This window comes from Gekko japonicus, unplaced genomic scaffold (assembly GCF_001447785.1).
Source record: "Gekko japonicus isolate JY-2015 unplaced genomic scaffold, Gekko_japonicus_V1.1 scaffold778, whole genome shotgun sequence".
Lineage (NCBI taxonomy): Eukaryota > Metazoa > Chordata > Lepidosauria > Squamata > Gekkonidae > Gekko > Gekko japonicus.
In genome coordinates this window covers 356,746-382,310 of record NW_015162501.1, presented here as the reverse complement: position 1 = coordinate 382,310, position 25,565 = coordinate 356,746, and the positions used below count along the sequence as shown (strand labels likewise).

General features: G+C 41.2%; 1 protein-coding gene across 2 annotated transcripts in view; it reads left to right on the top strand.

Moving 5' to 3' along the window:
- SLC6A1 (solute carrier family 6 (neurotransmitter transporter), member 1) overlaps positions 1-25,565 on the top strand; it is a 150,688-nt gene that overhangs the window by 92,142 nt on the left and 32,981 nt on the right. For both annotated transcript variants that reach the window (XM_015406112.1, XM_015406113.1), the window contains 8 exons: positions 714-845; positions 3,327-3,427; positions 14,194-14,303; positions 14,410-14,542; positions 17,062-17,196; positions 17,328-17,431; positions 18,108-18,232; positions 22,631-22,743. In XM_015406112.1, the coding sequence (XP_015261598.1) occupies positions 714-845; positions 3,327-3,427; positions 14,194-14,303; positions 14,410-14,542; positions 17,062-17,196; positions 17,328-17,431; positions 18,108-18,232; positions 22,631-22,743 (953 nt within the window). The remainder of the gene's footprint in view (positions 1-713; positions 846-3,326; positions 3,428-14,193; positions 14,304-14,409; positions 14,543-17,061; positions 17,197-17,327; positions 17,432-18,107; positions 18,233-22,630; positions 22,744-25,565) is intronic.

Genomic DNA, 25,565 nt, shown 5'->3' with positions numbered 1-25,565 from the left:
CTGCCATATTTATTTAACACTGGGTACTGTGTCGAAAACAGAAGCAACATTATCTTTGTTGTTTGTTGTTGTTGTTTTAAATAACAAATGAGGTGGTAAAACCTGCCTGCCTGGACCAGTTACACTGCAGGTTGGGACTCCCATGACTGACTTTTCTTCCAAACAAAATTCCTTATGCATAGAAAACTAGGATATAAGGAATAAGAGCAATCTATAAATGTCCCTGACATCAAGTCTTCTATGTTAAAAGCGATTTGTTTGTATGGTGAAACACTCAGACATATGTGCCTCTATGTGAACCAGCACAGCTGAGAAACAAGTTTCTTTCTCCACTATTATTTATTAGAAGTATGAGAAGAATTAACTGTCAGCACAAAATTAAGGCAATGGCACTATGCTATGCCAGGATGCTATGCAGAAGAAATATGCTTTGAGGAAGAATGTGAAGGAGAAATTGATGATAAGGAGAAAAGAGGAAAGAGTCATAAATCAAATAGTAGAAGCCACAAAAATAGCAACAGAAGAATAGAACAAAGATCTATATTTTAATATTCCAACATTTTTTGATGTTTTATTCTAACAGAGAACTGCTCGAAATGATTTGTTCATTCACTACTTTAAAAAACTTAATTCAGGTTGAAATTATTGCTCAGTGATAAATTTGGTAAAATGTTTGTTTTATTCTGATTGCTTCTTTTCTATATCCTTTTCAGGGGCCTTCCTGATTCCATATTTCCTTACTTTAATTTTTGCCGGAGTTCCCCTGTTCCTTTTGGAATGTTCACTCGGGCAGTTCACATCAATAGGAGGTCTTGGAGTTTGGAGGCTTGCTCCAATGTTCAAAGGTACAGTACAGAATTAAATCGGTTGCTAAGATTTCTGTAGCAAACTTGCAGATTCAGGTCATGCTCTGTATTTTAATTCAGGCTAAAATAATTTTCAAAAATAGTATTTCTTCCCCCTCCTCCTGGCACTGCACTTCCAAGCCTATTCACCTCCCTGCCATCCAGTTCTTCCTATCATTATCCTACTTTACTGAAGATGTTTTTTAGCACTGAAGCTAATGGTCTACTGGTTCCTACTACTCCCATAGGTTTTGTTTGGTTTCTACATTTTCTGCAGACAGTGCATAGTTCAAAGTTACAAATTTAGCCAATTAGTGAAATGACAAACCTGTCACTTAGAACTTTATAATTTGTGCGTATTTATTTTGTTGTTGTTGATTTTGTGAAAAATAATCCAGTTTTGACATCTTGTATTCTGCCATAGATTCATTATTCCTAAGTATCAAAACATGATTTATTTTTCTCAGCTATGAACTTCTTAAGATAAAGTGTTGAAAATGCCATATACATTATCAAATGTCATATAGTTATCAGTACAACTCTCAGACTTTAAAACTGGACAAGTAATGTCGCAGTGTTTCAGAGAAACCAATGATTTTTCCCCTTTGATCAAAATATTACTACTTGTAAAATCCAGGGAAAGAAATTGTGCACATCTGTGAATAAATACTTGCAGCTTGTCACTTTTAAAGTGCAAAATTCCTCTTCTGTTCCTTCCAACAAAAATCAGGTTGTCAAAATATTTGAAGCCTCTTAGTTTTCTCTCCTTCCTTTCTGGATTTGGCTGATTTGTGGGTGCACGGCATGACTTCCTCAAGCAAGGAGAGAACTGATACTTTCCTTGAGGTAACTGAGATTATTTCAGACAAAGTAAACCCCCCAGTGAATTTTGAACAATAGTTTCGTAATCATTATGGGCTAGATCCTATGGGTCCCTTCTTCAAAGCGAGGAGCCTTACTCAGGAAGAAATCTTTTCTTGTCGCTTTGCAGAAGAGAATAGTAGCATCCAGTGTTCCCTCTAAGCTGAGTTAGTGTGAGCTAGCTCACAGATTTTTAGCCTTTGACTCACACATTTTTGTTTTAGCTCAGGAAGGACAGGCACAGAGCAAACTAATTTATGCAGTAGCCAAATCACTCACTCACAACTTTAATGCCAGTAGCTCACAAAGTAGAATTTTTGCTCACAAGACTCCACAGCTTAGAGGGAGTATTGGTAGCATCCAACACAGTTAATTACATAGTACTTGTTCAGGGAATGTTGAAATGTTATCTTATTCAACTCCACAATAAGCTAAGTACTCTCAATTATTTCCATTTTGAAGTAAGAAACAGTGACTTGCCAAGATTGCCTATGCATTCATGGCTGAGCAGGGATCTGAGATCATATTTCTCACCTTTCTATCTATTCTGTCTTTCTTTCCATATGAATCTCTTACACATTTGAAATGTTCCAGTGCACCTTCCTCAGCATGTCTGTGTCAAATGCTTTCCTGGTGTAGGATGGCTAAGTGCTTAACTAGACATGATGGTGCTCCTGTGTCCAGCACAGGTGTGTGCTGCCATTGTAAGACTGGAGTTTTCTTCTTTCAAAAATCCTGAAAGCCAGCCTGATGGCACACTAGCTGGGCAGAAACCACGCAGTCATCCTCCAGCTGACAAGGCTTGAAAACAGCAGGGAGGGAGACAGGAGCCCCAGCAGCAGTGAAGGTGAGGGGCAGTGCTTGCTGGGGATGAGGAAGCAACCAGGGATGGAGACGGGGGTGTCTCCATTACCTCATGTCAGTGACTTCAGGGCTTCTGCCTCCCCACATGCCCCATTTTCAAAACACCTCTGCACTGGGGAGATCACCTGGGTTTCCATTCAGCTGTGGCACTCTCAGTTTGTCTTTCAAGATAGGGCTCCCATGGTGTTTCTGAAAGAAGAAAATCCCAGCCTTAAAATAATGGCATGTCCTCATGGCAGAGGAATACTGTCATATCTAGTTGAGCTTTAAGATTTCAGGTCACTTAGAGGTTTATCCATGAACAGCTAGTTTCTAAAGACCCACACTTTTATTTTGTCCAACACTCTGTTTTCAGTGGAAACTACAATTTTATTAGATCTAGTTCCCCCCTTCCTTCCTTCCCCCTTCCTTCTTCCTTCCTTCCCTCCCTCCTTCCTCTGTGTCATCTAAATGGTCTGAACACAAACAAGAGAATAAACAGAAGATGTAATGTTACATACCATTGTTTAAAATCTTTTTAAGACGTTTGTGATGGTATCCCATACTGTCACTAATGTGAACTCTACTATATTAGGAATGGCTGGGGTGATTACGCTTCAGTTCAAAAGTGTAATATACAAAAACACAATTTAATTTTAGCTTGCATGAGGTTAAATATTTCCAAATGTTGTCATTTTTGGTATGTTATAATCTGAAGCTTTCCTGATAAGCATCCAAGAAAACTGTAAAACCATCAGTTTTCCCCCTATCCTTCAGGTGTGGGATTAGCTGCTGCTGTCCTTTCTTTCTGGCTAAATATTTACTACATCGTGATTATTTCCTGGGCCATATATTACTTATACAACTCTTTCACCACAGTAAGTATTTTTCTGCTCATATTAAAAACTTCCATGATAGCTGAATATGATTAATTGAATTAATATTAAGAATGTCATGGTAGAGTTATTTACACATTCATTTACTAGGACAGGTACAGATATTTTTCTGTCTGATTTCTGAACTGCCAAACTTTTCTGTTGTTTACAATGGATGTAGGCTGGATCAAATTGAATATTAGGTTTTATTTCATATAAATTGGTCCAGGATTTTTTTTAATCCATCAAAGACGTGTTGGCAAAACTCTTGCAGCAATGTAGTATTTGATCATAACCAAAATCCTGATCTTTACACAGAAAAAGAAATCATGGTGGTAACAAAAGTATGTAATGTGCTTGAGGCAGCAAAACCCTTCCCTAATAGTACTTGAGTCAACTTGGAAGAAAAGTATGTTGACAGTTCCAGAGACTGGAGAAGAAATAAACAAATGCTTGATTATATCCTACACATATTCACTTGGATGAAAGTCCCATTGAGTTAAGCTCTGCATATAGCTAAGAGTGCATTCAGATGGCTCTTTAGATCTGCTTGAGGCACGGGTGCCTCATGGATTTAAATGTAATGTCTAGACATCAACATCTGGGAAAGGTCCGTCTTCCATGAGCATCCCATTTTCCCGCGTTTAGGAGCCGTACTAAAAAGATACTACTTTAAATCTAGAGTTTTCGATTCTGACGGGCCACTCGTGGACTTTCCCCTGTCTGATCATTCCAGCACACAATTAAAAATGGTGCCTGTTCAGGATGGTCTGACATCAGACCATCCTGAACTGGCACCATTTAAAAAAATCTTGATTCTGCGCATGCACGAATAACTAAGGATGTAATATCATGCCTATGCGCATGTGCAAACTTTTGTTTTTTAAAAAAGCCACCCCACGCATACCTCATTCAGTGGACGCCGTCCAGACAATCCACAGTGGAAGCAGCACGCGGTAAAGCGATTCCCCCAGGGAATGTCTGGTCATGCGAGGATGGATTAAAAAGATCGGGATCAAATTTGAACCAGCATAATGGTGGGATTAGCTGTCCACCTGAACGCACCTTTCGCTAAGACACTGTTTCCCAGATTTCTGATAGCTGGTTCAGTGGCAAATATCTCAAATGTGGATCTGCCCAGTCATACCTAAAGAAGTGATGAGTGGTGGAAAGCACTACATGGGTATATAGGTAAATGCATTTTCATACTCCTGCAGCCCATTTCTTGAAGCCCGTTCCCTAACTCTGATTTTATTTTAGCTGACAAAAAAGTGCCTGGGGTGAGGTCTGTGGATTAAAAAAAATTGGATGTGGGGTAGGATTTAGCATCTTTCCCATCTGAAACTTTGGCACTTTAAATTTGGGAATAAGGCATGCTTTATTTAAATTCTAATGATTTATATTTATTCATATTTAATTTATAATTACATATCATCAGTATCTCTAAGTTTCAACCTGGCCAGATCACCATGAACAGATCTTTCTACAAACCTGAAAAATGTTCCAGGTTTGCAAAAAACACACAACTGAAATCTAAACTAACAGGAAACCATTGGGGTTAAAACCCTCCAAAGTAACAGAAGCAGCACCTGTAGCTTCAAAAAAACAAATGCACTCTGCAATTGTTGCTAGACAACCACACAGTATTGCCAGCTCTCAAGCATTAGTTTCTGTCAGTAAAAGGCAGGGGGAAGTCTTTTTCCAGGGCTCTTTTGGCCTTTGAGAGAGGACTCACTGGGACCAAACTCACAAGCCACCACCAGGTGACTTGGCTATCATAAGGGAAGGAAGGGAAGGAGAGAAAGCTGAAGGCAGGTCGGCAGATAAAGGTAGACTGGCTGGTGGGTGGGAAGAAGATAAGGAAGCAGGAAAAAGGGAGATGCTATGGGGGCTACCTGGAAAAGGCAAGAGGAAAAGTGGGGGGAGGAGAAAATTTACTTTTTATTTATTTATTTTACAAAATTTATTCCCCACCTTTCTGCCTGCAGAAGGGCCACCACGGGAGCTAACAAACTAAAACATACTTAATTTTTTTAAAAAAAAACTATTAAAACCGTTAAAGACAACCAATGTTTATTAAAACAATTAAAGCCAGAGCTAAAATATATACAAAACTTAAAAACACCAATTAAAACATTGTCCAGGAAGGAGGGATAACAGAGGAAGCAACACCAAACCAAACAAAAATGTCTTCATCTGCTGAAAGAAGATGGCAAGAGAAGGGGACAGATGTAACTGCCTGGGGAGAGACTTCCAGAGACTTCCAGAGTTTTGGTAGTGCTACCAATAAGTCCCTCTCCCAGATTGCCACCCACCTAACTTTATATAATATATATATAATTTCACTTTTCCCATAATACAAGTTTATACAAAACGTCATAACAAAGGAAGGAATAACATTTAAACTAATTTATCAAAGATAACCTACAATATGCCCAAATTGGATTGATTTCTTATATATCTATTGTCCTATCTTTATAATCCACTTGGGAATGTTCCCACAAACTGAATTCTATGTTCCGAAAATATATCATTATACAATCATACATCTTTTATTTTTCTTACCCCCCTTAACCCCAAATTAATTTTTTCAATTGCTATTAATTATTACTTGCCAATTCATTTCTTTACACTTCTAATGTATAATTTTATTATGTAACTGTTACAATTAAAGGAAAGCAAGAATTACTGCTGAACACCAAATTTTTGATCTTCTAGTGTTTATCTTCGGGACGTGCTGCCCGCTCCGGAATCTTTGGTTCCCCAAAGGAGTCCCTAAAAGAGACTCGCCATTGGCGGGCTGGGGATCTTTCCCATACAATCTTACCCGCATTGTGCAATGTCCCAACTTAAATTTAAGTAAAAGTTTTAATTCAAGCACTGCCTATTTCACATCCTTATCAAGTCTAGTCCTATGAGCCACTGGCAGCCTGCGGAATAGCCGTAATCATTTCCTCTCCTGAAGGTACATCATGGGCTGTCCAAGTCCTTCCCTGTTGGGTAACTGTGAGATGACCCAGAGGTAACCACTGATATGGTATTTTTAGTTCTATTAGTCTCTGTATCACTGGACGCATATTTCTTCAAGTCGTCAAGATTTAATACGGGAAATCTGGGAATATTTGGGTGATAACATCATCTGGTTTCAAACCTTTTTGGCTACGAGCAGTTTCTAAGATTAATTTCTTTGTTTGAACATCCACAATCTCTGCAATAACATCTGGGATTAAGACTCGTAACCCAGCTCTACTAGTGTTTAGTCTGTATGCTGTTGTAACCGCAGTACCCGGAAGTTTCAGCTCCCCACTCAGCCAGTAGTCAGGTTGGTATTCAGTTCAAAGTTTGGTGGAATCCCACGAATTTTAATTTTCCACTCACGCACTCTAAGTTCTAATAACATTAACTTACTTTTGGACAAGGCTTCATAATCACGTAGCTCCATGATAGCTTGTTTGTTATTTTTCACTTCTGCTGCAGCTGAGTCTGCAACTGCTTTAATTTCTTCCATGCTCTTTGTTAATTTGTCTATTTTTGTAGTCATTGGAGTGATAAGACTCTTGATTTCTTCTTTTATTTCTTGTTTCAGTTCTGTAAAAAACTTATTGCATGTTTTCTTTGAAACTGAGCCTTCGCATTTCCTTTTGCTGGCCCGAGCCTCCTCTCCTTCTGATTCAAGTAGCGGAGGAGAGTCTTCATTAGATAATTCTATTTCTTCCTCACCTGGTGGAGGTCTGTGTGTTTTCTTCTTTTGACCCTTGGGTCATTCCATCTCAGCCTTCAAGATTAGGAGTTATATTATTATTTATGGTAGACATTTTAAATTCTTTTAGTTTGCAACAACACGGAGACAGTGTCTGGTGCAGGCATTCTAATCAACGTCCACTGGAATTCCCCCCCACCTAAATTTAGAAGGCAGGGGAACCCCAAGCAAGGCGTCCGGAGATGACCATAGTGGTTGGGAAGGTTCATAAGGGAGTAGGCAGTCCTTCAGGTATGTTGATCCTAAACTATATAGGGCTTTACATTGATGTGCTCAGAAACAAATTAAAAGCCAGTGTAGATGGAGAGATATGTTCCTTACAACCCTCTCCAGGCAACATCCTGGCTGCAGCATTCTGTACCTAATGAAGGTTCCAAACACTTCTCAAAGGAAGCTCCACTTAGAACACATTGGACTAATCTAGTCTAGGTGTAACTGGTCATGCACCACAGTGGCCAGATCTTTTCTGCCCAGAAAAGGCTCCAGCTGGCTAACGACAGATCTAACAACAACAGTGCCGCCGAAGTTCCACAGTTTTGGTGCCGTAACCAAGAAGGCCCTCTCCCCGGTTGCCACCCATGTCATCTCAGGTGGGGGCACCCAAAACAGGGCCTCCGGAGATGACAGTAGTGGTTGGGTGGGTTCATAAGGGAGTAGGAAGTCCCTCATGTACGTTGGTCCAAAACCCTATAGGCTAACCAGTCAAAGCTGGTAAAAGGCATTCCTGGCCAAAGCTGCCACCTGCTCATCCAGGAGTAGGCCTGGGTCCAAGAGCATTCTCAGACTACAGACCTTCTCCTTCAAGGGGCCCCCCATAACCCCATCCATAACCTTAAATCCCAGATCAGATCTTCCCCTCACCAGTAGTACCACAGCCACTCCAAATCTGTCTCTAGGCACAGTCCAGTAAGAGAACATGATTAATGGTACTGAAAGCTACTGAGAGGTCCAGGAGAATAAACATGCCCCTGTCCACCTCTAGGAGCAGCTCATCCAGCAGGGCAACCAAGGCTATTCAATAACCAGGCCTAAACCCAGACTAGGAAGGACCTAAACAATTCACCTCATCCAGGAAAGCTTGGAGTTGTCACACACCCCCTTAATTATCTTGCTTAACAATGAAACATTTGAGACTGGTTGACTCCTGAGCCCAGGGTAGGCTTCTTTAGAAATGGACATACCACAGCCTGTTTCAAGAATTGGGTGACCATTCCCTCTCTCAAAGAGGCATTTACCTCTTGGACCCAGTCAGCCATTCCCCACAAAAGGAGATGCCCCTCCACCAGTCCCTGTAAGCCCCCGCTTTTAGTAACAAGTTTATTGACATAAATGCATACAACACCTGGAAAAAACACCATAGAAAGTGGTTCAGTATTTAAAAATCAGCTCAAATAGAAGTTTACAACATGACACAGACTTATGCTTTTCTTTCTAGAACATATCTTGATAGTTAAAGCTGGTTAATTTAGTAAATCATTAAATTGGTGTGTCAAATTTTACCCCACTCTGGATGTGATTAATTGGACTTTATTCAGAGACAAAGGTCTATTGCTGTCATATGCAGTAGAGATGGGCATGAACTGAAACATGAAGCAAAATTCGTCACAAATTTTGCCCTGTTCTTGGTTTACAAACCAAAGATCATGACAGCTCTACTTCTAAGCAGTTTGTGGATAGAGAAGAAAGCAGGGGTTTAAAGGGACTCCGTGTCCCTTTAAATCCCTGCTTTTTGTTCCCTGCAATAACTGCAAAAATAGCTGAGCGGCAGGGAGCAGCCTGCTACCTGCTACTCAGCCATTTCACACTTTCTTGTGCACTCCCTTTAAACTTAAAGGGAGTGCACAAGAAAGCACAAAAAACAGCTGAACTTTTTGCACTTTTTTGTGCAGTCTCTCCGTGCTGCTCAGCTGTTTTTCATGCCTTCTGAAAACTCTGTTGAAAGGGACTAGGGTTTGAGGGACCATGAATCGCAAACCAATTTGGTTCATGAACAGATCTCCCAGTTTGGCTCAGTTTGTGGTTCAGTTTGCAGTTCAGCCACGAACCACATTTTTCTGATTTGTGCCCATCCCTAGTATGCAGTTTGGACCTAAGGCACAACATTTTCTTATTTATAACTTGAACCACACTGCAGTTTTTACTTCTAAAAAAAGTGACCTTTTAGATTGTGTAAGAGTAAGAATGACCTACTGCAGAGAATTCCCCCCCCTTAAAGTGGTATGCCTAGCCTTACACCAGAGTTTCTGCTGCATAGGGTAAATCTAATTACAGGCAGTCATTGCAGACACTTCGGCTCCTAACACAGGCTTAGTAGAAGGAAGCAAGGCAACGTGAAAGCATGGGACGATTTAGAGATGCAGCAGCTATACTCTTCTCTGGATATGTACTCTGGACTTTAGTTCATTGCAACATCACCCATTTTCAAATGGTACAGATAATGTCCCTTGGCACACAGTTTGGGTATATCTGAGCCAGACTTTTTAAACGTACGGGTGAAAGGCAATAAGACTCTTAATTCCAGAACAAAAATCCTAGCAGCCATTGTATATTGCACTAATATTATGGTTCCAGGAGTAGTGAGTTGAATCAAGTGAAATACTTGAATATTTGCTTTCCCCTTGTGGGTCCTTCCAATCCAATCTTGGGAAAGTACACTGCAGTTAATGAACCTACAGAGCTCCACAGATAGAAAACAAATTTCCAGTCTCCTGTGTTGCCTCTGCATCCCAGAAAGCTGCCAAAAATTCTATTCCTGGGGGCTGGGACTCTTAAGGACAGTAAGGGGGTGATATGAAGACCTGCATTACAAAGGGCAAAAAAAACCCCTCTCTTCTTCTGATGAATGTGCTAGACTTTAGAGGAAAACAGCCTTTGGATGCCACCCTTTATATGAGCTCACAGTTCTCCAAAGATTAAAGGCCTTTTGGCACCAAGACAATATTGTGCTTTATCAAATATGGCTAGGTATTATATACTTTCATCCAAGTCAGCAAAAAAAAGGAGCAGCCTTTTTAGTGAGAAGGTGGGGGAGCCTTCTTTTTCAGATGTCCATGAGAATTTACAAAATCCAAGTGTGGTGCCATGCCACACATCTGCTGACTTTCACATAGAGGAGGAAGAACACAAGCAAGGTGCCCTTTTTGAAGCACAACTTTGAAAACAGCCCTGTGGTGCTCACAGACAGGGGAGGTATAACTCTCAAGTGGAAGAATCAAACATAATATAAAGAGGAATAACTGAGAAGGTGAAAGGGGAAAAATTAGCACTGTAGATGATACTAGTTACTAAGGGAATCTATAGAGCTGCTCATGGACAGGTCATCCATCTAGCCAATTTTGAGAATGAGATGGTATGGCAGTTTGACCTTTTATATCTATATACGAATAGCCAAGTTGGCTAAATATGAGGATACTTGTGACTGGAGCCGTGACTGGAGCTGTGAATGGGTAAGATGAAACTTTCTAAAAATATGAAAAACACCCTATGTTTGCAGAAAAATGTGAAATGTAAAAAAAAAATACATTGAGGGGGTGTTAAAAAACCCCAAATGATAAAAGCAGCACCTGTAGCTTTAAGCAGTGGTTTCTCCCAGTGGCTGCTGCTAGGCAACCACAGTATTCCAAGCTTGATTCTGTCAGTAGAAGGCAGGCGGACAGGGCCTTTTCCAGGCCTATTTTGACTTTTGAGTGAGGGCTCATTGGGGCCAGGCCTGGGCCTAGGATTGCAGGCTCAAGGCTGGGAAATTCCTGAAAATTCTGTGGTAGAGTCTGAGGAGAGCAGGTTTTGGGGAGGGTAGAGGCCTTAACCAGATATTATGCCCTAGAGTCCACCCTCCAAAGTAATACTCTTATCCAGGGGAACAGATCTCTGTTTTCTGGAGTCTAGTTGTAATTCTGGGAAGTGTCTAGGTCCCATCTGGAGGTTGGTAACCTAAGGCCTGGAAGCAACTTTTGGGTGACTTGATACCACCTGATTTGCATAACTCAACTAAACCTGGCTGTTTACTATTGTTCAACAGCAGCCACCCTATGAAAACCAATGTGGTGTAGCGGTTAGAGCTTCAGAGTAGCAACTGGGAGAACCAAGTTTGAATTTCCATCTTGCTATGGAAGCTCACTGGGCAGTTATAGACCACACACATAACTTTAGCCTAACCTACCTCACAGGTTGTTGTGAGGATAAAAAGGAGGAGAGCAGGATAATGTGAGCTGCTTCGGTCCCCACTGTGGACAAAGATGGGTATAAACGAAATAAAGAATAAATATAGCTGAAGATGGGAGGCAGATAAAATGTAGGTTAATGAATGGCTGAGAAGGAGAGGATGAGGCAGGGAAAGGGGAGAGGATATGGGGGTTGCTGGGGGTAGGGAAGAGGTAATAGTGTGGGACGGAAATACAGGGGAAAGTGTGGTGCTACCCCACAAGTTCTTGAGGGTTCCCTACCATGCAAGCAGATCTGGCCCGGTAGCTGGCACCACACAACCGGCCACAGTTTTCCTAGGTAGAGGCTGTTGGGGGATGGGGGACAGGGAAAGACTTAAGACAGAGGAGCAGATAAAAGTAGGTTAGCAGTTGGGTGGGAAGGAGATAGGATTGCCAACTCCAGGTTAGGAAATTCCTGGAGATTTGGCAGAGTGGAGACTGGAGACTGGGGAGGGTGGGGTTTGAAGAAGGGAGGGACCTCAGAGGGGTAAAAGGTCATAAACTACACCTTCCAAAGCCGTCATTTCCTCCAGGGGAATTAGGATTGCCAACTTCTAGGTGGGGGCTGGAGATCACCCAGAATTACAGCTGATCCCCAGTTGACAGAGATCAGTTCCCTGGAGAAACTGACTGCTTTGGCGCATGGCTGCTTTGGAGCATGGACGTCATGGCATTATACTCTGCTGAGGTTTATACCATGCTTCCTTCCACAAACCTTGCCCTCCCAAGGCTCCATCTCCAAATCTCCAGAAATTTCCAAACCTGGAGGTGGCAACTCTAAGGGGAACTATCTCTGTAGTTGGGAGATCTGTTGTGATTTCAAGAAATCTCTTGGCCCCACCTGAAGGTTGGCAACCCTAGAAGAGAAGGGAGCAGGAAAAGGAGATAGGCTATGGAGCTTTTAGGAAAGGGAAAGAAGAAGGGGGGATGAGCTGCCTCCTGGAAGTCCTCGCAGGCTTCCATGTGTTATCTTTATTAGCCATGATAGTTAGCAACAGAACCTCCATATATAGTTGACATAACAGGAGATGATACAAATATGAAGGACATTTGATCTCACATTGTGAAGACTGACTTAATGCCAAGTGCATTCATTTGATTTTATGTTTATAATTTTTGAAGACAAAATGAAAACTTTTGATTATATAAATATGCATTTTACAAATAGGGAGCCAATGGAAATTTATTATTTTGTGCATGCTGTTCCTCTTAGCTCTTGATCTGCTAGTTTTTCACTCCCTTGTGTCTCAGTTTCTCTAAGAGGCACTTTTGTGTGCCAACCAATATGTTTTTTTTCTGATCAACCAACTCTTACAGTCCAATCCTAAACGGAGTTACACCCTTCTAAGTCTATTTATTTATTTATAATCCACCCATCCTGTGAACGGGCTTAGGGCGGGTAACATCATTTGAAGTCAACAGGCTTAGAAGAGTGTGTGCAATTCTTAGGATTGCACTGTTCGTTGTGACACATACTGAAGGCTAACAATTAATATCCTTTAGTTTACATCTGAGAAAAACATCTAAGTACAAAATGGGCTACATTCTATTTATACTGCATGCTAACAGTAATACCTCCAGTGTGCAGAGTGCTTTGGTTCCTTTTTCATTCCTCCTCACAGAAACCTGTGAGAATGAGTCACTGATATTCCCATTTTTACAGATGTGGAACTGAGGCTGTTTAGTGACTTGCCCAAGGCCACCTGGTGAGTCTATAGCTGAGCTGAAATTTGAATCCAATTCCCTGGGGCCATGGCTGGGCACCAAAGATAATACAAAGAAGTATTAATTCTATGCACAGAAGAATTACAGACTAAGCTGTTATTTGTTTGTATAATGAATTCTAGCTTAAAGACTTCTGAGGTACTTAAGATAAGTGTGTCTTTGAAAGGATTATGAATAAGATAGAGAAAAGGGGTTAGAATCAGATGGTCCAGAGGATAGCTAAGCACAATAGTAACACATATATGTAAAAGAATGGGACCTATTGGATGCTTAGGAATAAACAAGAAAATATGGCTGTTTGGGTGCGTTCAGAAGGGCAGCTAATCCTGCCATTAGCCCAGATCTAATTTGATCCTGATTTTTTAAATCCATCGTTGCACGACCAGACAGCCGCCCGTGAATCGTCTTACTGTGCACTGCCTCCGCTGTGGATTGTCCAGATGGTGTCCACTGAAAGAGGCATGTGCGGTGGGTTTTTTTAAAAAAAGAAAGTTTGTGCAAGTGCATAGGTGTAACATCGTGTCCTTGTTTCTCTGCACATGCGCGGAATCTGAACACACCCTTTGCATGACTTGAAAAGTCCTACCTATATCATTTTGTATTTCTATGATTTTAGCAGATATCCTTGCAAATGCAAGCTCTTTGGGGGGAGGTGTGACTTGCAGAGTTTAATTCAACTAAACCATTCCACAGTTGTATGGAACAGCTTCCCATGAGCTATGTGGAAAAATCATGTGATCATGCACTGGAAAAAGTGGTCACTTTAGTTTTCAATCACTGCTAGAAAAGCTGAACACACCCTTTGCCTGACTTGAAAAGTCCTACCTATATCATTTTGTATTTCTACGATTTTAGCAGATATCCTTGCAAATGCAAGCTCTTTGGGGGGTGTAACTGGCAGAGTTAAATTCAACCAAACCATTCCACAGTTGTATGGAACAGCTTCCCATGAGCCATGTGGAAAAATCATGTGATCATGCAATCACTGCTAGAAAATCAAGTTTGACATATGCAAGTTTTACTTTTACTTTTAAAGCATTCATACTTTAATTTTTTTCTCCCCACAACCCCCCCTTAATTAGAATCTTCCATGGAGACACTGTGGAAACTATTGGAACACAGAGCAGTGCTTCTCGAACTACAGCATAGCAAATACCACCAACATGACAAGTGCTGTCATGGAATTTTGGGAGTAAGCTTACAAGAGTATTTTTCTCATTCCTGTGAATATGTATTGTTAGAATCACAATATATGCAAACCGCGCTAAATTGTTTATACATTTCTACTTTGATTTCAGGCGCAACATGCATCAAATGACTGATGGTCTAGAAAAACCAGGTCAAATCCGTTGGCCATTAGCAATAACACTAGCAATTGCTTGGGTTTTGGTGTATTTCTGCATTTGGAAGGGGGTAGGCTGGACCGGAAAGGTAAGAGTACTTTTAAAAAATCTAGATATGACAGTCTTCCCTTTTGAAAACAGTGCAACATTCTAAAAATCAATTTATTGATAAACATCCTTCCAATAGATCTAGTCTATGCAGTGAAACTCCATAAACCATTCAGTGAACAATGAAATAGGACAGAATCAGAAAACAGTGCAAACTACTGTCTACAGGAAGTTATATTATTAATAATGAAGATAGTAGAATTACAAAGGGAGAAGACAATGTAGTAAAAGCTGGATGCTACAAAAATTTAAAATAAAAGGGCTGGGGGGGAGGAAGCAGGTGTCTTAGGCCATGAACTTAAGAAGTCTGATCTCACATGATTTTAAGAGGTCACAAACACAATTAAAAGCTTTTATTAGCACCAAGCCAATGACATATAAGAATGTGCAAGTTTTCAAGGTCCCCAGAATGTATTAGAACAAGCATGCAGATTTAAAACGGTGCTGCTGTCGAGTTGGTACAGCTGTTAAATTGTGCCCCAGCTTTCTGGAAGCAAGAAGTAACAAAAGTTTCATTTCAATTGTAAAAACAAAGGCCAGCAACAGTATGTATGTATGTATGTATTTATTTATTTATTTATTATGAGATTTACAACCCACCCTCCCCGCGAGCGGGCTCAGGGCGGTTCACAAACTGGGCACATATGCCAATGGTTAAAACAGTTAAAATACAATAAAACAATCATTTATAGTCAATTTATAACAATACAAGGTGCTCTAGATGTCTCAAAAAAGGTCTTCAGTAACAAGATGGCATCCTGATAGTCCTAGATAGGTGCTATCAGTTCCAGGCAGCACTATCGTTCATTGTCACAGGGCCATCTCACTCTCCGATGTTACCCAGCCTAGTTGGTGGTGGTGGTGCAGTGGTGGCAGCTCCTACACGAAAGCCTGGTGGAAGAGCTCCATCTTACAGGCCCTGCGGAACTGCACAAGGTCCCGCAGGGCCTGTATCTCCTCCAGGAGCGCATTCCACCAGGTAGGAGCCACCACCGAAAAGGCCCTGGCCCTGGTTTCTGCAAATCTGGCATCTTTAGGGCCTGGAGTCACCAGGAGATGTTGCGTCCCCGACCGTAGGCCCCTTGGGGGAACATATGGGGAAAGGCGGTCCCTTAGGTATGTTGGACCCTGGCCATATAGGGCTTTAAATGTAAGAACCAGCACTTTGAAGTGAATCCAGTATGCTATTGGCAGCCAGTGCAGCACTTTCAGCACAGACTGTGCAGCACACAGAGACCCATCAACAGCCTGGCTGCAACATTCTGCACTTGCTGCAGCTTCCGGATCTGCACCAAAGGCAGCCCCATGTAGAGAGCATTACAGTAATCTAACGTCAAGGTAACTGTCGCATGGATCACTGTGGCCAGGTCATCACGGTCAAGGAAGGGAACCAACTGCCATGCCAGCCGGAGATGGTAAAAGGCTGATTTGGCAGTGGCTGCCACCTGGGCCTCCATCGTTAAAGAGGAGTCCAGGAGCACTCCCAAACTCCTAACCTCAGATGCTGGCACCAGAGGCACCCCATTGAAGGTCAGGAGAGGGAGCCCCAACCCCGAACCAACCCGACTCAGGCCCAGGACCTCCATCTTCACCGGGTTTAGTTTCAGCCGATTCAGTCTGAGCCAACCAGCCACAGCTTGCAACACTTATATCTCTCTGTCACAAGGAAAGATTCTTAGATCTCCTCCTACACAGATGTGTAGGCTGAGAGCCTAGGAATCACTTGGAGGCCTTGTATGAATAATGCTGGAGATCAATTTGACAGGTAATGCACAAAGTAAAACGTAGGGCTGCCAGCCCCCAGGTGGGAGTGGGGGATCCTCCAATTTCATGGGCTCCAACCCACCCCCATCAACCATGGCTGGGTGTGACATTCCTGGCATGATAACATCACATGGAAGTGATGCCATCATGCTGGGAATGTCGCACAGCGACCATAGAGTTTTGCCCAAAATACCAGAACATTGCCACATGACATCACTTCTGCGTGACATCATCACACTGGGAAAATTATGCACAGTGATGTCATCCCCCCCCCCACTCCCAGAAAGCTCCCTCCCACCCCTACTGACACAAGAAAAGGATCTGGCAACCCTAGTAAAAAGTAAATTGAAGCCAAACTGGGTCAATTTACATTGTGTTCCGGGGCAATTCCTACATGCATAGTCTTTTAATAGTTCCATTCTTCTCCAATTGACACATTTGTCTAAGAGAATAGCAGAAAAAGTAGGCATAAAAGATAGATTAATACAAGAACTGGACACGACCTTTCTTATTATTATACGCCAGTGAGTAGCAAATTCTGATTTCATGTACCTAGCATGTGAGAAGGAAGAGCACTGTCACATCATACTCAGATTTTAGATTTTTATAGGATTATAGTAAACTGGATTTACTTGCTTTTGTACTCCATAAACCCAGTGTTAATGTTTAAATCACTTAAGAGAGAACTCAGCATGACCATTTTCCCCCAATAATATATTTTATTCTTTGTATTAGGTGGTATATTTCTCTGCCACATATCCATATGTCATGTTGCTTATCTTGTTCTTCCGTGGAGTGACATTACCAGGAGCCAAAGAAGGCATTTTATTCTATATAACTCCTAATTTTGCCAAGCTCTCAGACTCTGAGGTAAGCACTCCAGTTTTGTAACTTAAATAACCACACTATTATGTTTACTTCCATTGTTTCATTTTTAGTACCTAACAGGACCCTTGTTTATTTAAAATTATAACAAACAATTGTTTGGTTTTTATAACTAGGTTTGGCTGGATGCTGCCACACAGATCTTTTTCTCCTATGGTTTGGGTCTTGGTTCATTGATTGCTCTAGGAAGCTACAACCCTTTCAACAACAATGTTTACAGGTGAAGTTATTACAATTAACTACTTACCTACCATCCTAGACACTACAGATACATTACATAAAGCCTGAATTAAATTAAAACAGGCTGACAGAGTCTTCAAGGAGTCCAATTCAGAGATCTTCTCAGTTGCACAGAGCTACAAAGACTGCCCAAGCTCTTTCATATGACTATCAATGGGGCATCTGTACTTTTAGAGGTCTCTTCTAAATTACAGATCTTATAAATAAGATGCAGTGTGGACATAAATCAGAATACCCAACATACTCCTCAGTTGGTCCTGCATGTGAGTTACAGGAGTCTGCAGACCATTAAAAGGATTGTTTGCATGGAAAGGTAGTTTTGCATTGTTACCTTGTAACAATGAAAGTTACAAGGTAAGAATAACTCATCCAACTATCTCGAAGAACAGTGAATCCAATACTTTCTCCTATGACATCTTTGGCTACAAATTTTCTTATGTAACAGATCAAGGAATTGATTGTGTTTACAAATGAGAACAGGTAATTAGATTCGAGTAGGTCACCATGCTGGTCTGCAGCAATAGAACAAAGTTTGAGTCCAGTGGCACCTTTAAAATTAAGTGTGATGAAAACTTTGTATGCAGATCCATAAACCAGTGTCTTAAACTTTAAATATTTGATTTTCCCAATATTACTACTCTTTTCTCTTTTTTCAGGGATTCCATCATAGTATGCTGCATAAACTCATGTACAAGCATGTTTGCTGGTTTTGTTATCTTCTCTATTGTTGGATTCATGGCTCATGTCACTAAGCGTGATATTCAAGAAGTGGCAGCATCAGGTTTGCTTCCTCTTAAATTGCATGCATTGCTGTTTGCAAAGCCAATAGATGAAAATCAATGTGGAGTCATGGTTAAGGATTAGGATCAGGGAGACTTGAATCCAAATTCCTGTTCATCCAAAAGGCTCATTGGGGGGACTGTGGACTAGTTAATAACTCTCAGAGAAGCAAGCACACTGCACTGAGCTTCTTGAAGGAAGGGTGAGATAAAAATGTAATCATTAAAACTACAACAACTAAGGGTGCAATCCTACGAATACTTTTCTCACAGTAAGTACTGTTGAATAAAATGTTATTTCTTTCTGCTTAGGATTACTCTGAAACTCTGTCTAAATACTGCAGATCTCAACCAGTCTCTCACTGTTAGCTGCCCCTGTAAATGGGAATCCCCAAAATTCTTGCAGGCGGTTTAACTTTGATCAGATCAGCATCACTGTCTTTACAAAGTGTTTGGCTTGGCAAAAAACAGAATAATGATTGAAATATTATTCTTTTTTATGCCCAGTATTTCTTCCATCAGTTTCATATCTTCTATAACAATGCCTCATACAATATATCTTTCCTTGGTGCTACCCAGGACAATATCACTCTTTTCCCCTGCTTAGTAAGCAATAGTGCCTTGCCTTCATTAGATCAGCACCCATTATCTCAGTTTTTAATCTGATATTGCCATCGATTGCATGCTTAGCAACCAAAATGCCTGACACTGAGGAAAAGCACAACTGTCATACTTCATAGGCCTGGAATGAAGAGTCATGAATCAGTGTGGCCATACAGAAATGGGAAACTGCCACACAGATACTATATGGAAACACAACTGACTGATAGTGTAGGATTAGAAATAGGGACATAATTTCCAATTAGAGTTTCATGGAAGCCAAACAAAATGGCATGCCCAACACAACTGTCAGGTCGTGGGTGTGCAACTGGAACAGAGATCAGTATAAAGAAATGTTGTGTAAGAACAGCTCTGAAGGGAAGTAAAGGCCTACAGTTACCTACCAACTCATTTACCACTCATCTTTCTAGCTACATACATACATACATACATACATACATACATACATACATACATACATACATACATACTGTCTCACTAGTGACAGTTAAATGTTTTAGTTTCCTGACGGAGAGCAACTTGTCAATGAAAAGGCTAATTTCAAAGGACTATATACTGCTGTAAGTGTTTCGCAGAATGGGCTATTTCCTGTGAAACCTGCTCTTTGTGACCTCTATAATGAACTTTATTTAGGTCAATTATGATGTATCAATTATGATGCTGCTTAAAGGATAACACTGATACATTTAATGGGGACATAGTCAAAATGATTCTTTAGTAACAAAATCAGATTAATTTCTGTGTCATTGTTAAATGGCATATTAACATTTAATGTACTTCATCAGTGATTAACATCACAAGTCATATATTTACATAATGTTATCAGGAGGATGTTATTCTGAAAGGTTTCATTCTCAGCAGCCTTGCAATATTCACCTTATGTCTTTGTTAAAACTATCAAAACCTTTGGGAGCTCTTTATTCATTCTTGCCATATAATCAAAAACATTTACTATATTTGACTACTCAAATATAAATGCATATGACTGTCACTATAAACATTACATAGAAGAAGAGATTGGATTTATACCCTGTCCTTTACTACCCGAAGGAGTCTCAGAGCGGCTTACAATCTCCTTTCCCTTCCCCTCTGCACAACAGGCACCCTGTGAGGTACGTGGGGCTGAGAGAGCTCTCGAGAGACCTGTCCTTGAGAGAACAGCTCTGACAGAACTATGGCTTGCCCATGGTCATCCAGCAGCTGCAAGCGGAGGAATGGGGAATCAAACCCAGTTCTCCCAGATTAGAGTCTGCACTCCTAACCACTACAACAAACTGGTTTAGATAACTGATCAGTCAACTGTTTGAGACTTTGAGAAACTTCAGACAGTAGTAGCAATCTAAATCGAAAGGCAACAGTATGTTCTTACAAACCTATACATCAGTTCAGACCTAATGCAAAATCATTTTTCAATTTAAATAAATTAGACTGGCCACACTAATCTATGCATTTGCAACCTTGCAGTTGGATTATTGAAACAAGCTCTACATTGGGCTCAACCACTTATTTTATAAGAGCTGCATTTGCTGCCAGTTTATTTCCAAGTTTAGTTCAGGGTGCCGATTATGACTATTAATGTCCTTCATGGCCCGAAACCATGGCACCACCCCCTCACTTATTCTCAAAAGCATTTAAAGGATCCCTTTAAATGTTTTTTGAGAAGAAGCGGGGGCTGCGAGCATGCACTCCAAGCTGTGAATTCTTTCTAAAAGCATTTAAAGGGATTCTTTAAATGCTTTGGGGGAGAAGCGAGGGACCTTTAAGAAGTTGGGGGCCCTTTCAGGAAGGGGCTGGCCCTTTAAGGAAGACAGCAGAGCCCCCAATAGCCCCACCATAACTACAGGCCAGCCCTCAACCCTCTGATCCTTTCCCAGTACCTATGCCAGCCCCATAGAGTTGAGAAGATGTGGCAGGTACACACAGCAACAGCCAGTAATCTTTAATCTGATCATAATGCCACCATTGGGCATGGCACAATGGAGCAAAGGACAGCTGGTGCTAGAGAGTGGTAAATACCCTGGGCAACACTGGAGCAGCAGATAGACAGTGGTGGGTTGGAAATACCCAAGTAGTACTGGGCACAGCGTGGTTGAGTGAGGGAGCACAGTTCTAGAGTAGTATTTGAAAGGAAGGAAGGGCCAGCAGGTGAAAGCAGCAGACTGAAGCATTACATACCCTGTACCAAAAGTATTATAAAATTTCCCTATTAATCTACAATCTTAGTTTATTTTATTCCTAATATACACTAAGTATGGAGCTGCGGTGGCTCAAGTGGTTAAGACGCTGAACTGTAGGCTGTGGAAGGTCGGTAGTTCAGCAGTTCAAGACCCGAGTTGCCGCATGACGGAGTGAGCTCCCGTCTCTAGTTCCAGCTCCTGCCAACCTAGCAGTTCGAAAGCAAGAAATTGCAAGTAGATAAATAGGTACCACTTAAGTGGGAAGGTAACAGTGTTCCGTGCACCTTGGTGCTTAGTCATGCCGGCCACATGACCACGGAAACGTCTTCGGACAGCGCTGGCTCTTCAGCTTTGAAACGGAGATGAGCACCGCAACCCTAGAGTCAGATTCGACTGGCTTTCGAGAAAGGGAACCTTTACCTTTACCTTTACTATACACTAAGTAGTAAAGAGGGAATCAAATGTAGAAAGAGACACAGAAAAGACTGTTTCAGCATACAGAACAAATGGTCACAGGACTGCAGAAGAATTATACGAGCAGTTATGCCCACCTTTTTGTTGGAAAGGACCAATATGAAAGTACCTTCTGATATCTGTGCCTGCTTCAAGATTTCATAAGTGCCAACAGGTATCATTCAGAGCCTTTGCTCTTACCCCATTCCCTGTTTCCTTGGCAAGACTATGGCAATGCTGGTCAGAGGGCTCTCTGCCCCCACCACCCCTGGTTTCAGGCTGTCTTGGGCACGTTTCAGTTTCCTTTCTCAAGAAACTGTCTGAGGAATAGGATTCACTGTCCTCCTCTTACAAGCAATCTAGCCTGCTTTCTATAGGAATCAATAGGAGTTTAAATGATAGGAATTATTCCAAATATCTGGAACAATAAAATTCTGATTCAGAATTATTTGTAACTGTTCTGCATATAGTATTATTTGGGGCTTCCAAATATTTCTAAATCTGAATGGTGGTGGTGGTGGTGATGCTGCTGGTGGTGGTAGTAGTGGTGGAGGAGGAGGAAGAGGAAGAAGAAGAGTTGGATTTATACCCCACCCTTTACTCGGAGTCTCAGAGTGGCTTACAATCTCCTTCTCTTCCTCTCCCCACAACAGACACCCTTGAGAGAACAGCTCTGAGAGAACTGTGACTGTCCCAAGGACACGCAGTTGGCTGCATGTGGAGAAGTGGGGAATCAAACCCAGTTTTTCAGATTAGACTCCACCACTCTTAACCACTACACCACATTGCTTATCAGAAGTCTCACAGTTCAGCATTCTATTTTAGAGGCTGTGATTTTATTGGTTTAACTGGAATTTGTGATTATTCATAATATTTTTGTACACTATTAATAGTTCATTTCAAATCTTCTATTACTGTAATTTCTATAACAGGAGATACCCATATGGGTCTATTTTCTCTTTTATTTTGCATTTAATGCAGAGAACCAGGGGTATTAATGCTTTTCCTGCACATTTATTATCAACAATGTCTTTATTACACTATGCAATAAGATATGCAAATTATAATAAAAGACTTCAGCAAATTTGTAATACAAAATAAGGCACTCTATTTTGCATTAACCTATGTATTTTCCCCCCATGTCACCAGGTCCTGGGCTTGCATTTTTAGCCTATCCAGAAGCAGTCACTCAACTACCCGTCTCTCCATTGTGGGCAGTACTGTTCTTTTCCATGCTGCTTATGCTTGGAATAGATAGCCAGGTAACACAATTGCTGTTTTTGAAGAAAAAAAAATGTAATGGAAGACAAAAGGTTCATTAGAAGTCCTTCAGGCCTGTTATTTTCTCAGCCTCAGGTGGCTGAAGAGCAGTTGTCCATCTAAGAAGCTGGACAACAAACACACAGGGTGCATATGCAGATAGCATGCCAAAGTCTTGTTAATTATCAGAATTAACCACAAAGGTATCACAGACCTCTTATTACTCCATCTCTGGTGGCTAAACATCACATGTCCCTCAGTTGGATACTGACGGCATTCAGCTACCTGACTGAGCTATGACAGGTCTGTGATGGCCTTATGGTTCATTCCGATAATGAACAAGGAGTATAACGGGCCAACTAGTTACACAACTCCTGAGCAGTTGGCCGCCAACTTCTTAGAGGAGAAGTGGTGTTCAGCAACCCAAGGCTGAGCAATTACAGGGCTATGTCAACACATGATTTCACAGTGTCAATTGTAATGAGGCATGCAGCAGATCAAAACATATTAGTGTTTTAATTATTTTAAGCAGTAGACATGCTGTTTTCAAAGTTTTGCTATTTATTTTAGTAATACTATTTACTAAAGTTTTATATTATTAATTGTTTTAATTATTGTTGTTGTAATCAACCTCCAGGTTCAAGTCTTTGTGGAGAATGAGTGGTATAAACATCTATAAATAAATGTTTAAAAACTGACTAAGCTTCCAAAGAGAAAGAAATGGGGAAATACCTGAGTTTAATCAGGTATTTCATTACAGATTGTATTCATTGCAGATGTATTCAAAACAGTTGTTCCATAAGAAGTCAATATATGAAATTGCAGCTATCTACTGGACATGCAGTTCTCTTGTTTTTGAAATCAAATAGCATAGGGAAGCTATTATAAGTATATATACAAGAATAAGTGCCACAGGAGGTCTCTGGTGGAGATGAATGGAAAGTGATATGCTAAAAGAATCATAGGTGGTTATTGTCATCATTTATAAGGTGGAGGAGAATGCTGTATGTGCAAAGATTAAAATAAGACTAGTACCTTTGTTGGCCTTAGCTATCTTTTTGCTTAATTTGGCCTTATAATTCCCATGGGGGAAAAGGGCTCTGGGTTTAACAAATGCAGTTTTGCCAGTCAGAGAAGAAAATCCATTTTTCCTATTACAGGCTTGTTGCAGTAAAAATTTTGCAGTATTTACTAAAATTGTCCTTGTTTAAATGCATAGGTATCAGGTCCTGTACAGAAGAAAGCAGCTCTAACTGGAAATATATTTAACTTGTATATTTTAATTATTTATATGTTGCATATTAATCCACAGGATTCTCATGGCAGGCCTATGATTTGGGAAAGGGTAACCCCACTCAGTATTCTCACCTTTGGCATCAAAGAGCATCATCCCAATAGTGTACTAGGGATCTATAGGGTTTTAAATGATTTTTGAAGCAGCCAGAAGGACATTGACTGGAGATTCAAAACAGAGCAACCCAAGGCAGATGGTTGTGACAGCTGTCAAGAAAGCATTATTTTCTGCCACCAGCTGAAACTTGTCCAGGGGAACTTTTCAGTGTGTTAGTGCTTACCTTTAAAAACCTGTACACACAGAGACCTAAAGGACCATCTCTCCCATAAGCATGTACAGCAGCTTTGTTTCGGCACAGCTGTTCCTTTTGGTCATTGTGTTGCTTTGGTCATTGTTATAGTCTAATACTACCTGTTTGGAGAACTTTTCTGTGGCCACTCTGACATTGTAGAATAGCCTTCTGAAGGACATGAGAAGAAATTATGTCACTCTTGAAGTCTAGTAGGGCTTTTAAAACAGAATTCTACAGAACAGCTTTTGGTTCCTCCCTCATGGCTTTCTTTAAAAACTGTCTCTGTTGGACTTTATTCAGTAATATTTTTGCTGGTTATTTTAATTCTATTATTCTTTGTGGTCTCTGTGCATTACATGATTGAGAGCTGAAGTGTGTGCACAGCCTCAACTAGAAGTTCCTAGAGCTACATTTTGTGTGTGCCAGCTCCATCCACCTAGTCAGCAGGGATTCAGGGAGCATGCTCACTGTTGGCAAGGTAGTGCCTTCCACTTAGTTCTTCATCAACAGCCACAGCAGTTAACTTTTGGGACCTTTATCCGGATAGTTTGTTAGTTAAGCTATTTATTCTTTCTTTGAAGAGAGAGGTGGGGGGGGGAATATTCTGACTCTCTTTTTCTTCCCTTTTGAACTTCTATGCACCTGTGGCACAATGAACAATATTTAAAAGGTGATTCTTGTTCAGGGAGAACCTATGACTGTTTCAGAGGAAGTACACTGCATTTAGACTTGCACACATCTCTCTTATATATAAAAGCCGAATGTTGGTGGCTTCTGGCCTATGGGGTGGCAAGATTGCATGCGCTCCCTCAGCCATTGGCCTGACAGCTGCCAGTCAAGACTACTGGCGTGCCATTGGCCGGGTCTGCTCCTCTTCCCCGCCCACTCCCCTGTCAGGCACTGTTCTCTGTCAGAAGCTCTGTGTCTCCCAACGAACACACTTCTCTTGCTTAGCTCCTGAGTGTGGGACAAAGTTTTCCCTCAGTGGCTGTTGTGAGGAACTCATAGGATTGCCAGCTCCAAGTAAGGAAGCCAGTTTAAGGAAGCCAGAGTTTGGGGAGGGGAGAGGGGAAGCCTCAGCTGAATAGAATGCCATAGAGGCCACCGGCCAAAGCATTCTAACTTCTCCCTCAGTGGCTTTTGGTAGGCAACCAAGCTTGGTTCTGCCAGTAAATAGACAAAGGAACAAAACCCTTTCTATGCCTTTGTGAGGAACTCATTGGGCCCAGTCTTTTTTT